Source organism: Mesocricetus auratus, unplaced genomic scaffold (genome assembly GCF_017639785.1).
Source record: "Mesocricetus auratus isolate SY011 unplaced genomic scaffold, BCM_Maur_2.0 Super-Scaffold_100007, whole genome shotgun sequence".
NCBI classification, from domain to species: Eukaryota; Metazoa; Chordata; class Mammalia; order Rodentia; family Cricetidae; genus Mesocricetus; species Mesocricetus auratus.
Window position 1 is genome coordinate 97419080 of NW_024429191.1, and position 14172 is coordinate 97433251.

A 14172-nucleotide genomic window follows, 5' to 3' on the forward strand; every position below is an offset into this window, starting at 1 on the left:
AGTCCAGGTCCCAATGAGATGCTGTCAAAAGAACAAAGTGGGTAGCTCCTGAGGAACACCTATGCTTGTTCACGTAAGTGCGTACATGCATTTGGACAAAACCAAAATACATTAGGAGTCATGATGTATAATTCATCCTATGACTCTCAGAGGTCCTGTCTCAGCACTGATGCAAAGGCTCCAGCACCTTAAAAGTATTGCTTCAGTTTGGGAGGCAGAGGCAGAGGCAGAGGGAGGCCAATCTCTGTGATTTCGGGACAGCCTGGTCTACAGAGTGAGTTCCTGGACATCCAGAGCTACACAAAGAAACTGTCTCAAAAAGTTTCTGGGGCTTGTTACCCCACCATATTCACCTACCCTTGGTCTTCAGCAGAAAGACAAGGACAAGTTTTGAGCTCCCATTTCTTAGCCCTATTCAAAATCCTGCTTCCAACTCTGTTAAGCAGCCCAGCCCTCTTGAAAACTGGCTTCTGCCTCAGCTCCCATCGGTTATTTCACAGGTAACTGTCTCCAGAGCCAGCCAGGAGCAAACATATTCCAACTCAAGACTGCACATGTGCTAGACATCTGAACCTTGTCTGCCCTCCCCAAACAACACAACGCGCCTTGAAAAAGCCTACGAGGATATGTGCATAGATTCTAAGCAAGCACTATACCACTTTACATGAGACTTATTTGAGCATCCTCAGATTTGTTCCTGCAACTAGCATCACCCAAAGATACCAAGGATTGACTGACAAATAAGGAAGCACCCTAGTCTTTGTTTCCTGTCAATATAACAAGAAAGAAAAACAATAAACACATAGAGGTTCAAAGCCAAAATCAGATTTCTGACACACTATGAGGCAAAGGAGCAGCCCAAGAATTTGAGTCCCATCTCTATACACCATGCAGCATACTACCCCACACCCCCTTATCACCTCATGGTGCAGGTGAATGGACAGGCAGCTCCAGGTAGGAGGCCAACGCTGACTGGAACCTTCCCACCTATCAAGCTAGGGTGAGGTATTAGAATAGCAGGGAAGGGACAGAAGGCCCCATATGGAGTCCCATTCCCCACCAGGTACTAGCCACAGCCAGTCCCCAGCTACGACACAAAGACTCTAACAGCTCCAGTTCTACACACAATTCTAGTTTATTATGGCAAAGGTGAAAATGCCACCTTCTCCACAACAGCAACCAGTAAAATTTATCCCAAAAATAACTCGGTACAAAACAGGTCTGTTTCAGAATTAAAAAAAAAAAAGAAAAAAGCCTTTACATGAGTTTTTAGATCCTATTTTAAAACAGGAAAAAAAAAAAAAGAGAAACAAAAAACAAATCCACCATTGTCTGCACAGTCCAGTTGCCAACCCTCCCTCTAGGGATCACGGACGAGGCTTCTGGGTCCTGTTACTTCTGTGGATTTGCTCGGCTGTTTAACTGGTGTCCATCTGAAAGAGAGGGAGAAGATAAATTAAAGAAGGGCTCTTGTGCTACTGGCTCCAAGAGTTACCACGACTGTCACTCACCCCCTGACTGAGCCCGAGGACTCACCCGTGCATTGTACGCATCCAGCTGTGCATCCAACTCCTCCGCAGAGAGCTGCTGCTTTGAGTTCCTGCCGGTTCCTCTACCTCTTCCTCGGCTGCCTCCACGGGTCCCTCTCCGGGTGCCACCACCACCAAAACTTCCAGAGCCACGGTTTCTTGTCATGCCACCTCTGTTTATGCTAAAAAGAAAAACAGAATGCTGTGATCTATCTGCAAAGGTCTTGGGGTGGCATTATCACAACCCACCCACCCCCAGGCCCCAGAACTTACCTCTGTGCAGGTCTTCTTTGCGTGTCAATCTGTGACGTGACGAGCTGAATGTTCATGGGGCGGCCTATGGTAAAGAACACAAGGAGTCTCATTCCAGAGGCTCTGAAGCTGACCCAGAGGGCACCACACCCTGGTCTCCATGCAAGCTGTGGAAAGGGCCTTTGTGTGTCTCCAATGCCCCCAACAAGGTACGTGGCCTAGAGAGCCTGGTGGGAAAATAAAAATGGCAATAATACCCCACCAACACCTCCTCACTCCTTCTCAGTTCAGGCTAAGAGGGCTGTCTGGTCAGGTGTCCAGGGTGCTCATGGGTGGACAGGTGTGGGTAACCTGACGGAAGAAGAACAGGTACCTTTGTCTTTACGACTACAGCCCCGCACTCAGGTTGTACTATGGCGGTTCTGAGAAGGCTTCACAGAAGTGAATCTTCCGGAAGGAGCTGAAGGAGGGGAGGGATGTAGCTTGCTGGATGGGGGTTCACAAGAGGTTGGTCCAGATGTGTGGGGCAGCATGAGAGGTGGCAGAATGGAAGAGAGAGACAAAGGGGCAAATGCAAAGTGTCCTCAGCCACAGGGGCAGCCCATATTCCTACAGGGAGAGGTGCCAGCCCCAAATTCCGTAAGCCCCGCAGGCATCCTGGGCCCAGCCCCATATACTCACCATCTAAGGGGACACCATTGTACTGTTTCATAGCCTTCAGGGCATCTGCTTTCCGTTCAAAGTGCACATCTGCTGTCCCTAAACTTCGTCCAGAGCGATCGTAGTGCACAGCTGCTTTCTTCAATGTTCCAAACTCTGCGAAGAGCTCCTGGGGAGTGGACAGGGAAACAGTTAGCAGGCTCAGTCACAGTTGTGCTGCGAGGGTTCGTGGGAGCTTTGGAGGTACTTTACTGACTGCTACCCAGGAAGGGGGCAGAGCAGTGGCAATCAAGAGGTGAGGGAAGGGGTGTGGTGTCACGAGCACCCAGTTCCCATCCCTTTGGGACTTGTGCACTGGCTGTAGCATGAGGCAGGTGAAAGAGTACTCAGAAGCTCTCTCTCAGCAAGGGAGTGCCTTACAACCTGACTAACGGCTGCTTTGTCAGATAGCAGAGGCCACGAAAAAAACAAGGGAAGTTGTTCATAGAGCAGATAGCTCAAAGGGCCCACTGATTTGGGGAGCTGTGACCCCAGCCCCTCCCCCAAAGACAGATTCTGGCTCACCTTTCCCTCTCCTCCTACTCAAGCCTGCTGCAAAGTCTGAAGTCAAATGCGCCATGGAGACTGCCCTGACCTCAGGCAGGCTGGGAGTTGGAGAGGGAACCCAGAGTGTGGGGCTACTTCGGCTGCAGGCACACAGCGGGAAGTGAAGTTCACCAAAAGCGGTTTCCAGTGGATGCCAGAAACCACCTTAAAAAAAGTGTTGAGACACTGTGAGTGCTCACTGGCCTTGCTCTATCCTCCCGTGGCAAGGCCAAATGGCTGGGCTCTGAGAGAGGGAACCCAGAAAGGCCCAGCACCCACGACCCAAAACTAATTCCTAAAAAGCTGCTTCTTAACTCTAAATGCCTTTGAGGTCTAGAAAAGAGAGAGGGAGAGGAGGAGAGTGGGAGAGAGAAGGGGAGGAGAGAGAGAGAGAGAGAGAGAAAGAGAGAGAGAGAGAGAGACAGAGAGAGAGAGAGAGAGAGAGAGAGAGAGAGAGAGAGAGACAGACTTCAACCAAAGGTATGAGAACTTAAAACCCCTGATAAAGACCCAGGAAAGGTCAGTCTGGAAGACATACAGCCACCATTCATCCCGTGCCTTCAGGCATCCGGGGAAAGACTCTCCTTCTCACAGACTCACTACTACAGGCACAAGACCTGAGGGGCACGCACCCTGGGTCACACAGGGACCCGTTTTGTGGCCAGCCCGTGCCCGTTAGAAACTGCAAGTCCTGGCAAGGCAGCAGGTGCTCAAGATGGTTAGCAGACAAGAGTCACCTCTGGGGGCACCCCAGGCTACCTTCCCAGCAGCAGCCTGACTTACTAGCCCCATTCAAACCCAGGAGATAATATTACTTGTTTTCTGGCCCTGGGGCAGCCTGGGAGCGAGGGGAAGAGCACAGGCTCCCGGATCAGCAAGGGGTTCTTGCAGCACACCTCTGCGTGGGGGGTTTAAGTAATGCGGACGGCTCCAGCCTCCTACCTGAATATCCGCGTCTGACACTCCGAAGTCAAGGTTTGACACCAACAGCTTTCCACCCGTCTCCACGCCGGCTCCACCCCCGAAGCCGCTGTCGAAGAGGTCGTGCTGCCACTTGTCGGGAAGTTGTTTCGGCTGAAGGAGAAAGCGTAAGGACAAGAAGAGACCGGTGAGCGAGCCTCGCCTCGGGCGGGCGCCCCCCCACTTCGATAACCTCACCGGATTACTCTCTCCTCTCTCACGTCGGCCCGCAGCCACGGACGGAAAAAAAAAAAAAGAGCCGGGGACACGACCCCCAAGCCCGCGGCTCTGCCGCCGCCACAACTCCCCCGCACACCCTCGGCCGCCGCCGCCATGAGGCCGGACCACGACCCGGACAAAGCGTCCGTCCCGGAAGATCCCGGCCTCCGGGCCGGGCCTCACGGCGCGCGGCCTCGCCCCCGCCCACCCCTCCGCCCCGGTTCCCGCGAGCGTCGCAGGACGCCCACCCGCCCGCCCGCCCCGCACTGCCGGGAGCCCGGCCTCCCCCTCGCCCCCCGCCGGCGTCGCGCGTCCCCGCACTCACCCTGCTGTAGGGGGCCGGCCGGTTCCTGCCGCCGCCTGCAGCGCCGCGAGAGATGGCGGGCCGGTTCCTCAGAGGCCCGCCGCCTCGGTTCACCCGCGCGGCGGCCTGCACGGCCCCGCCGCGGCCGCCCTGGGAGCCGGCCCTGCCGCGGCCCCGGCCTCCGCCGCGACCGCCTCGCTGGCTCCGGTTCAGCTTAATGATGTCGTCCAAAGACATATCCATTTTGTCGGCCATGGCGGGCGCGGAATCGGGCCTCAGAGCGAGCCCGCGCGTCAGCACGTCGCTAGGTCACTTCCGGCGCTGCCCCTCGCCTTCCGGTGCCGCGGCCCCCCCGAAGCCGCCCCTGATTGGTCTCGGTGCGCGCGGGGAGCGGGCGGGCGCCTGCGTACTGCTCTCGGGGACCGCGGGCGCTGTCTGTGAGGCGCCCGACGCGGCGCGGTCGTTTTTATACCTTCCCGCGCGGCATCAACGGAAGGGCGGGGCGCCTCGTGATTAGGTGGAGAAGGTGCGAGGGCCACGGGTGGGCGGGGCCTGGGATTCCCTCTCCCTCCTCCTTCCCCCTTCCCCCCGCGGAGGCCGGAAGACTCAAGGTCGCGTTCGGGTCCGTCCGCGGGCCGAGTCCCTGAGGTGCGAGGGTGGGGGCTGATCTCTGGGTCCGATTTGGGGTTTGTTTGCTCCAAGGCGTAGTTTTTTGGTTTTTTTTTGTTTTTTCTTTTTCTTTTCTTTTTAACGAGCTGTTGATTTGACGCGTCAATGGCTTGTCGCGCTTTCCCTCTCAGATTTAAAAGCAAAGCGCTGGTTATCAATGAAAACCAAGGTGTGTTTCATGGATGCAGAGGTGTTTTTTGTGTTGCTTTGTTTTTTGGGCTGACCTCCAACTCAATTAGATACTTCTGGCTCTGCCTCCCGTGTGTTGGGATTTAAGGCTTGTGGCCACTACCTGGCTGCGGATCTCTACATCCTTTTGTGAGGGGGGAGGATTAAAGGCGTGTGGACCTGGGTGCAGATCTCTGAAGACATCCTTTTTTTTTTTTTTTTTTCCGAGACAGGGTTTCTTTGTGGGTTTGGAAGTTGTTCTGGTGAACAACTCGCTCTTGTAGACCAGGCTGGCCTGGAACTCACAGAGATCCGCCTGCCTCTGCCATGCGCCACCAACGCCAGGCTCCAAAGACATCCTTAAACAAGGCAAAACAAACTTGGAGGCGTGGCTCCCTTGAAGCGCCTAGCACGCAGCTCCCGGACTTCCGTGCTCAAGTGTCTGTGGTAGTACTACAGGCCAACTTTACCCGGGCAATCCTCTTCTCTCAGGTCACAGACTTCGCTGCCATGAAGGTGAAAATTAAATGCTGGAATGGTGTGGCCACTTGGCTCTGGGTAGCCAACGATGAGAACTGCGGCATCTGCAGGATGGCGTTTAATGGTTGCTGTCCAGACTGTAAGTCCCCCCCCGTCCCCCCCCGTCCCCCCCCGTCCCCCCCCCCCCGCCTCAGAACTTCGGCCTGCTCCACCAGCTTTGAAAACCTTGGGTTTCCCAGCACTTGGGAGACAGAGGCGAAAGGAGCTTCAGTTTGAACCCTGCCTGGGCTACATAGTGATGATTTATCATTCTCTTAACTTCTCAAAAATCCTGCTTCCAGTTTGAATTTTTCTCCAGGCAAAGCAGAACAAATTAGGATACCCCTGCCCAGCACATTGAAGTTCAGACAACGGTTCCCGTATTGTCATATTTGCTGGGCGTTTGTGCTTGGGTGTTGTGAACTTTAAATTGATGCCTGTGTCTCACAAGCTGTTCTGGCATCCTTGTTCAGCATCTTTCCCCAAATGTCTTGTTACTGGGCTTGAGCCATTCTCAACATCTCGGTACCCTCAGCTCTTTGATAAAATGCTTTTCCTTACTCCTGTTTTCAAGGCATTTGAGCTTTATGATTTTAATGTTTTGCAGAATGCAAAAGGTCTTACACTTTCTTTGTGTTTTTCTGTGTCCCCGGTATCTTATATGAAGTAGAAATGTGTGATTACACTAAGATGAAAGTCAATTCTATCTGTTTGTTTGTTTGTTTATTTATTTAGAGAAAGGATCTCAGTGTGTGTAACCCTGGCTAGCTTGAAACTCACTATGTAGATCAGTTTGGTGTTAAGGTCAAACAGATCTGCCTGCCTCTGCCTGCAGAGTGCTGGGATTAAAGGTGTGCGCTAACGTGATCTCCCAGCCTGGTTTGCCAGTCAAGAGTTAATCATCTTAATGTAATCAAAGAGTTGTGGTTTGTCTTTTTTTTAATTATTAATTTATTTTTTACATTCCAATCCTAGTTCCCCCTCTCTCCTGCTCCTCCCACTCCCCCCCCCAAATGTGCTCCATGGAGAGGGTAAGTCCTCCCTTAGGAAGTCTACTAATTCTCTCCTATCATCTCCGTAAGGCAGGACCAAGGCACCTCTGTACCCCCACACCCCTGTGTCTAGGCTGGTCAAGGTGTCTCTCCATATAGAACGGGCTCCACTAAGTCAGTTTGTGCATTAGAGTTAGATCTTGGACACTGCCAGTGGCCACATGCTTGTCTTTTTTTTGAGACAGGATCTCAGTGTGTAACCGTGGCTAGGTTGAAACTCACTATGTATAAATCAGTCTGGTCTCAAGGTCAAAGAGATCTGCCTGCCTCTGCCTCCAGAGTGCTGGGATTAAAGTCGAGCAACACTGTGATCACCTAACCTGGTGGGGTTTCTTTTGTTTGTTTGTTTGTTTTTTTGATTTTTTCGAGACAGGGTTTCTCTGTATTGTTTTGGAGACTGTCCTGGAACTCGATCTTGTAGACCAGGCTGGCCTCGAACTCACAGAGATCCGCCTGCCTCTGCCTCCCGAGTGCTGGGATTAAAGACGTGTGCCACCAATGCCCGGCCCACCTAACCTGGTGTTATCAGCCAGGAGTTAATTATCTTGATGTAATCAGAGAGTTGTCTCTTTTTTTTTTTTTTTAAAGACAGTGTTTCTCTGTGTAGTTTTGGATCATGTCCTGGAACTCTGTAGACCAGGCTGGCCTGGAACTCAAAGAGATCCTTCTGCCTCTTCCTCCTGAGTGTTAGGATTAAAGTTCTGTGCCACTACTGCCCATTGAATGTGAGTTTCTTAGAGTCATTGATTTTTCTGGTTTAAGTTTTCATCTATAGCATTTGTGATTAGTAATTAAGCACACAGTTCTGGTTTTTACTTATTTTGAACAGAACATGTGTATATTTGGGGGAGGGGTTCTGAGACAGGACAGGGTTTGTCTGTATTGTTTTGGAAGCTGTCCTGGAACTCACTCTGTAGACCATGCTGGCCTCGAACTCACAGAGATCCGCCTGCCTCTGCCTTTGTTTTGCTGACTGCTGTTGGGTTTTCTATCCCACATTTCTGGGCTGCAGGTGTCTGTTGTTATTAAATGGACCCAGATTACCTCAAGTTTGGTGTGTTTTTACCACTCCTGGAAGAACTCTTTATTTAACAGAGCCACAAAGAGTATAGGAGTCAGAGGACAAGGACTTGTTTGTAGCTTCTGTAACATTGACTGTTAACTTGTAAAAACTTTCAGAAAGTTTTACAGCAACTCCCACCTTCAGGCAAAGGGTGGACGTTGAATCTGTATATTGAAGGTGGCTCCAGTGTCCCCAGAGCTACCCATTCTTACCTGGGCATAAATGACCCTTACATAGGGCTACAGAACACAGTCTGGATTACCCCAGCTAGGTCTGTGATAAAAAGGATGACCAGAAAGCATGACTAGGCACTTAGTGTCGTGTGTGTGTGTGTGTGTGTGTGTGTGTGTGTGTGTGTGTGTGTGTGTGTGTGTGTGTGTGTGTGTGTTTTGGGGGTAAGACTCAGGTTTTCTCAAAACAGGGCCTGTTGGTTGTACAGAGTGGGAGACTTAGTCCAGCTCATAGATCATTCAAATGAGAGGGAGTTGACTTTAATGTGCTGAGTGTGTGATAGGTCCAGTGTGTTTTCTTGATAGATTCTGTAAGCACCACATTTCTCACAGATTAAACTCCTGTGAAAATTAAGTTAAGCAAGGCCTGTAATAGATCTGTTTCAGGTCCCAAAGGGGCGTTAAGGTAAAGCAGTCTCGTCAAGAGGTGTTTTAATTAAAAAAAATAATTTCATCACTAACAAACCCTTGGATGAATCATTCTCTGTGCACTAGCAAACTCATCAGGTACTCAGGCTTGCTGCCTGGAGGGACATCTTGAGAACAAGACAGCACCTTTCTCCCTCTGCTTGACTACCCACAGATGAGCCAGCTCAGTCATCCTTGTTGGTGAGCAGCTTGGGTCCAAGTCTAATAGGAAAAGGGTGATATTTCAAACAGAGTTCTGCTGAAGCTAGGAGCCAGCAGTGGTGCAAAGGCCTTTAATCCCAGCACTCTGGAGGCAGAGGCAGAGGAGGGGCTACACAGAGAAACCCTGTGCTGATCAACAAAACAAAGAGGCAAAAAAAAAAGACTAAGGAAGAAGGGCAGCTCAGTAGGGCAGATACCGGGCTGGTACCCAGGATGGATTGGGTGCAGCTTCTTGGGATCAGGCTGATACTGATGTGGGGTAGGACCTAAAGGTGTCCCTGTGCTCTCCCTTCTCAAGTAGATGTTTTCCAGGCTGAGGAAGTCAGGGATACTTGTTTGTTTCCTTGTTTTTGAACAGTCTCATGTCTCCTGTATCCAAGGTTGGCTTCAAAATCCTTTACCTGAGTACTGCCTTGAATTCTTTCCTGATACTCCTGATCCTGTCTCACATGTGCTGGGATATCCCAGTTATGCAAAACTGGAGTTACAGAGGGCTGTGAGCTGTCTGTGTGGAAGTCGGGAACTGAGCTTGGGGCAGGGTCACCAAGTGCTCTAACTGCTGGGCCATCCTCGTAGCCCCTGATTAGTGTTGATGTTGATACGGATGGACGTTGTCCACCTCTGGTTGGGCTTTCTCCATGGAGGAAGCATTCCCAGGCTTGTAGAGTGGGTGTCCGCGGCCTGTGCTCCTGGATCTGGATGGAGGTAGGAGAGTCGAGGAATCAGGCGAGAGAGAGAGAGAGAGAGAGAGAGGGAGGGAGGGAGGGAGGGAGGGAGAGAGAGAGAGAGAGAGAGAGAATAACACATGCTGATAATAAAGTCCCATCAGTAGGTATCCTGTGGACACCAGTGTCCCCCAGGCCCTTGTAGCACAGTAGATCTCTGGTGCCCAGGGGAGAGAGCTTTCCAGGCTCCAGGACACCTCTGATGGGGACACAGAGTTCCCAGCTCAGGTTGTGAATCTTTGGCACCTTGACCATTTTACTGCTGCCTTCTGGGTATCACAGGTCAGTTTTCCACAGAAGGGTGTGAGGGAGGCGCTGGAAACCTGGAAACGAGAGGACCAGGCCAGACCTCCCCCTCTCTGAGAACGCTGCACTTGGTGATGGGGGGGTAACTGTAGCTCTTCTATGCAGCGGGCCATTCCTGGGGACGATTTGGGTCACACTCCTGCCTTTTGTCTCCTCTGATGTGGGAGGCATGCCAGCCAGGCTCAGCCTGTCCTGCCTGGCTCCCCTTCCTCACGCCTCCCCGCTGGCCCCTCCGCAGGTAAGGTGCCTGGTGACGACTGCCCCCTGGTGTGGGGACAGTGCTCCCACTGCTTCCACATGCACTGCATCCTCAAGTGGCTGAACGCGCAGCAAGTGCAGCAGCACTGCCCCATGTGCCGCCAAGAGTGGAAGTTCAAAGAGTGAGGCCCGCGCCACCGCAGCCCAGCCCCGCCGCCGCCATGCCAGCACTGCCCGCCCCGCCCCTTTGCCAGGCGTCCTGAGACCCCTCCTCACAGCAGCGGCACCCAGGGACCTCGTTCTATACTGGGGAGAGGATGCTTTCCTTTGGGCTGAAGCAAGGTTCACTTGGTTTTTGTTTTGCTTTGTTTTGTTTCTTCCATCGCATCGTTTCACTTTTATTCAATAAGTAAAACTCATTAAAGTTCTGAGCCTTGTTGGAGGCCTCTGGTTGCCTGTTTTCTTGACATATTGATAAGGCAGCAGCATGTTTTGGTGTGAAAAACACTTATGAATAAACATCTTGATGAAATTACTGCCAAGGCCTTCAGGATAACCTGAGTCACAACTCAGAAACGAAAAGTACAAGTGACTAAGGCGGGGGTGGGGATGGGGTTGGGGGAGCTGGGCAAAGACCTTAGGGTAGGTTTGTGCCCATCAGGTGCCCTAACCTGGTGGGACCCCATGCCTAGCTGAGCAAAGCCGGCAACCACCCTTGAGGAGGGAGAGACAGTGAGGCAGGCCCTGATGATGTCCAGATGATCTTTGGAGACTACTGACTGCAGCAAGAGCTCAGAGTCCCTTACCTCTTTCTCAGACTGAAGGCCAGACCTAGTGTAGGAGGATGTGGGTCCTCTGGTGTCTTAGGGATGGATTATCAGCCGTTAGGGGAACAACAGCCCCAGCCCTAGGGTGTCTGGAAGCTCCTAGTTGGAAACCAGTTTAGGCTAGTATCTGAGACTCAGTTACTGCTGCCAGTGTGAACGTGTTTGCAAGACACATGTGCCGTACAGCTTGGAGAGTAGACCAACGGGCAGGGCTCCACGTGTGCTGGCTATGAGGTTTGCTGTCCACTCTGTATGGTGCCCGGGAGACGCTCCTACCTGACCACTCTGTATGGTGCCCGGGAGACGCTCCTACCTGACCACTTGGCTATCCAGGAACTGGCATCAGTTATCAGGAGCAGAGATGGGGTGTAGCTCAGCCTACGGATACCCAAGAGCTGCAGAGAGGGGCCAGGATTTGTGGGTTTTGGAGCAACTTGGGATGACAGGTCTGGTACACCGTAGCTAGTTTTTTCTATCCCCAGCCTGCTCGTCCTCTTGGAGTGCCGTCCATGCTTTAGCTGGGAACCTTCTGTGGGGAACTCACCACTCTGGGTCAGTCTCTCCGAAGCGGAGGTCTTTATCTCCCCAGGCTCACCTCAGTGTCCTCCATGGCTACACAGATTTACTGTATTCCTTAGCTCTGAGGTCTTTGTGATCTGTCGTCCCAGGGGTTTAGTTGGTCCTGTCCTCAGGGTCGACTCCAACCAACTCACTTCCGCAGTTTCTCTAGAGACCAGAAAACTGTAACTAACCCTAGGCATATACCCTCCCTGCATATGGGGTCCCTGGTTTCTCCAGTTTTCTTCTTCTCCATTATTCCTCTGCCTGTTTCTTCCAAAAAGATCAGGACACCTGATAGAGTCCCATCACTACAGCTTGTGCTCTCCCTGAACCGCTTACCCAGGCTGAAACATAAGGTCCCGTACGCAGGAAGCTTATGCTGTTGACCTAGGTAGGCTTTCTCTGTGCCTTCTTTGCTGCACCTGTGCCTGCCCTGCCTGGTCAGGGACTGTGTCCTATTCATGTTCTGACCCACACACAGCACTGTCCTGTGTCTAGCGTTTGGACCACTGCTAGCTAACTACAGAGGTGCTAAGTGGACAGGGCGGGGCCTGGGGCTACAACACCCTGGGGCAGAGCAGGCAGACAAGACTTGGGGTCTGGGTTTGTCTGCTCAGGTTTTTCTGAACGTTGGAACATTTTGATGCTTCTCATAAAGGACAAGTCCTGTAGCAGAGCCTTCCACTGTAAGCATGAAACAAAATAGCCCAACCAGGCATTTGTGAAGATGGCGGAAGAGTTATTTTCCCAGCCGGGCGGCGGCGGCGCATGCCTTTAATTCCAGCACTCGGGAGGCAGAGGCAGGCAGACCTCTGTGAGTTCGAGGCCGGGCCGGACCGACAGCCTCCAAAACAATACAGAGAAACCCTGTCTCGTAAACCCCCCCCCAAAAGTTATTTTCCCAAGTCCAAGGCCCACAGAGTGAGACCCTATTGTTGATACTGGCACACGACCAGAAGCAGCAGCAGCAAGGTGGTCTCTGGGCCGGCTAGTTTTGTGGTAACTTGACATAAGCTAAGGTCATCTGGGAGGAGGGAGCCTCAACTGAGAAAATGCCTCCATAAGATTAGGCTGTAGGCCATCTTTCTTTCTTTCTTTTTTTACTCACCAACCAAACTTTATTTAACTCATGAAAGAACTAAGAAATAAAGGTCAGTGCTGCATTAAAATCCACGACACTCAACTCCTGTGAAGATCCCCTGTAAGATGCCCACAAGATCTCAGCCACTATTACTTTTCTTTAATTACCTTAACACGTCTTCCATTAGGGAACAGCAATGAATCCTGGTTACTGTGCAGGAAAGCGTTCCCCGGCGTGGCGCCGCCTAACGAGCCCGGCTTCCCAAGGCCTTGGCCCGCGTGCTAGCCCTCACCCCCGCGGGGACCACACAGGAAGGACATCACGCATAACCGGCCGCAGCGAAAGGGGCATCTTTTTTTGTTTTTATTATATATAATCTCTATTTTATGTGTGTGAATATTTCACCTGCAAGCATGTCTGCACCATATGCATTCCCCCAGTGCCTGCAGAGACAGAGTTATAGAAAGTTGTGAGCTGCCATGTGGTTGCTGGGAATTGTACTTGGGTCCTCTGGAAGAGCAGACAGTGCACTTTAAGCAACAAGCCATCTCTAGCCTGGAACAACCCCCCTCCCCCTTACAGGTTTCTTGTTTAACAACCCTAGCTGTCCTGGAACTTACTTTGTAGACCAGGCTGGTCTCGAACTCAGAGATACACCTGCCTCTGCCTCCTGAGTGCTGGGATTAAAGGTGTCCGCCACGGCACCCAATGGAAATTTTCTTAGTGATTGATCAGGGAGTGCCCAGCCCATTGTGGGTGGTCCTGGGTTATATAAGACAGCAGGCTGAGGAAGCCATGAGGAACAAGCCAGTAAGCAGCATCCTCCATGGCCTCTGCATCAGCTTCTGATTCCAGGCCCCCTGTTTGAGTTCCTGCCTTGAGTTTTCACAGTAGACTTGATTCCGGATATGTAAACCAAACGAAACCTTTTCCTCCTGAAGTTGCTTTTGGTTATGTTTCATTACAGCATTAGTAATCCTAAAACAGTCCCACATCCCACCCTTGGACTGATACCTCTGGCCAATAAGACTTGGATCTAAAAAAAGAGGGCAGTCAATGTCAGGGAGGGAGGGATTGGTCCCAAGGTGTAGGAGGTCCCACTGGTCATCCACTCACCTCCTGCACCCCACTGCCGCTCCTCCCTGTTGCTCCCCCCACTCTGTCCCCGCCCCCGCGACCATTGCAGATAAAAAGCCCAGCCTGGTTCACACACTTCAGCTATTCCCCCTGCTCCTGTTGCACAGCTCCATGGCCCGTAGGACCCTGGTATTGGCTGCCCTGGCGCTGACCTTGCTGCTCCTGCCGCCAGCCCTTGCATGGTACAAGCCTGCGGTGGGACCCCACCACTACTCGGTGGGCCGCGCCTCGGGGCTACTGTCCAGTCCCCAGCACTCCCAGTCAGAACAGGACCCCTACGCTTGGAGATGTGCTCCAGCCTAAGGAGCCTTGTGAGTGCAAGCAGGCCGAGGGTGGAGGGAGCTGGTGGGATAGCAGCAGGACCTCAGCCTCCACCACCCACCCAGGCCCTGTGTGTCAAAGACCCCGAACCTGCAGAGCTGCCAGCGGCAATTCAACAGCCCGGGAGGCGGAATGCTGGAGGCCTGAGCCGCCCCCCCCCGCCCAATCTTGCTTGA

At 52.3% G+C, this 14172-nt stretch overlaps 3 protein-coding genes across 5 annotated transcripts; 2 read left to right on the forward strand and 1 right to left on the reverse strand.

Moving 5' to 3' along the window:
- Window positions 1–1116: 1116 nt before the first annotated feature.
- On the reverse strand, window positions 1117–4791 carry Alyref (Aly/REF export factor). Its single transcript, XM_040750183.1, has 6 exons — window positions 4531–4791; window positions 3969–4100; window positions 2463–2610; window positions 1803–1866; window positions 1537–1711; window positions 1117–1433 (listed from the first exon to the last, which is right to left on the reverse strand). Exons 1-6 carry the CDS (start codon window positions 4762–4764, stop codon window positions 1419–1421), a joined length of 768 nt encoding a protein of 255 aa, XP_040606117.1. The 5' UTR covers window positions 4765–4791; the 3' UTR covers window positions 1117–1418.
- Window positions 4792–4897: 106 nt separating this feature from the next.
- On the forward strand, window positions 4898–10511 carry Anapc11 (anaphase promoting complex subunit 11). Of its 3 annotated transcripts, none has more exons than XM_040750185.1 (3): window positions 4898–5035; window positions 5839–5965; window positions 10110–10511. In XM_040750185.1, exons 2-3 carry the CDS (start codon window positions 5857–5859, stop codon window positions 10253–10255), a joined length of 255 nt encoding a protein of 84 aa, XP_040606119.1. In that variant the 5' UTR covers window positions 4898–5035; window positions 5839–5856; the 3' UTR covers window positions 10256–10511. The 3 variants fall into 3 exon arrangements, with proteins under 3 accessions (XP_040606119.1, XP_040606120.1, XP_040606118.1); XM_040750186.1 differs by lacking the exon at window positions 4898–5035 and adding an exon at window positions 5054–5157; XM_040750184.1 differs by lacking the exon at window positions 4898–5035 and adding an exon at window positions 5197–5347.
- Window positions 10512–13786: 3275 nt separating this feature from the next.
- Npb (neuropeptide B) lies at window positions 13787–14172 on the forward strand. Its single transcript, XM_013113195.3, is given in 2 exon segments — window positions 13787–13916; window positions 13919–14172. Coding segments are annotated over 2 exon segments (384 nt in total).

Bases quoted from the DNA above. Each gene is read 5' to 3' on its own strand.
- Alyref (XM_040750183.1), bottom strand. From the start codon at position 4,764: ATGGCCGACAAAATGGATATGTCTTTGGACGACATCATTAAGCTGAAC. The intron at 1,867-2,462 runs GTGAGTATATGG...TCTTTACCATAG, and splicing joins CAATGGTGTCCCCTTAGATG to GCCGCCCCATGAACATTCAG. The intron at 1,712-1,802 runs GTAAGTTCTGGG...TTTTCTTTTTAG, and splicing joins CAAAGAAGACCTGCACAGAG to CATAAACAGAGGTGGCATGA.
- Anapc11 (XM_040750184.1), top strand. The intron at 5,966-10,109 runs GTAAGTCCCCCC...GCCCCTCCGCAG, and splicing joins TAATGGTTGCTGTCCAGACT to GTAAGGTGCCTGGTGACGAC.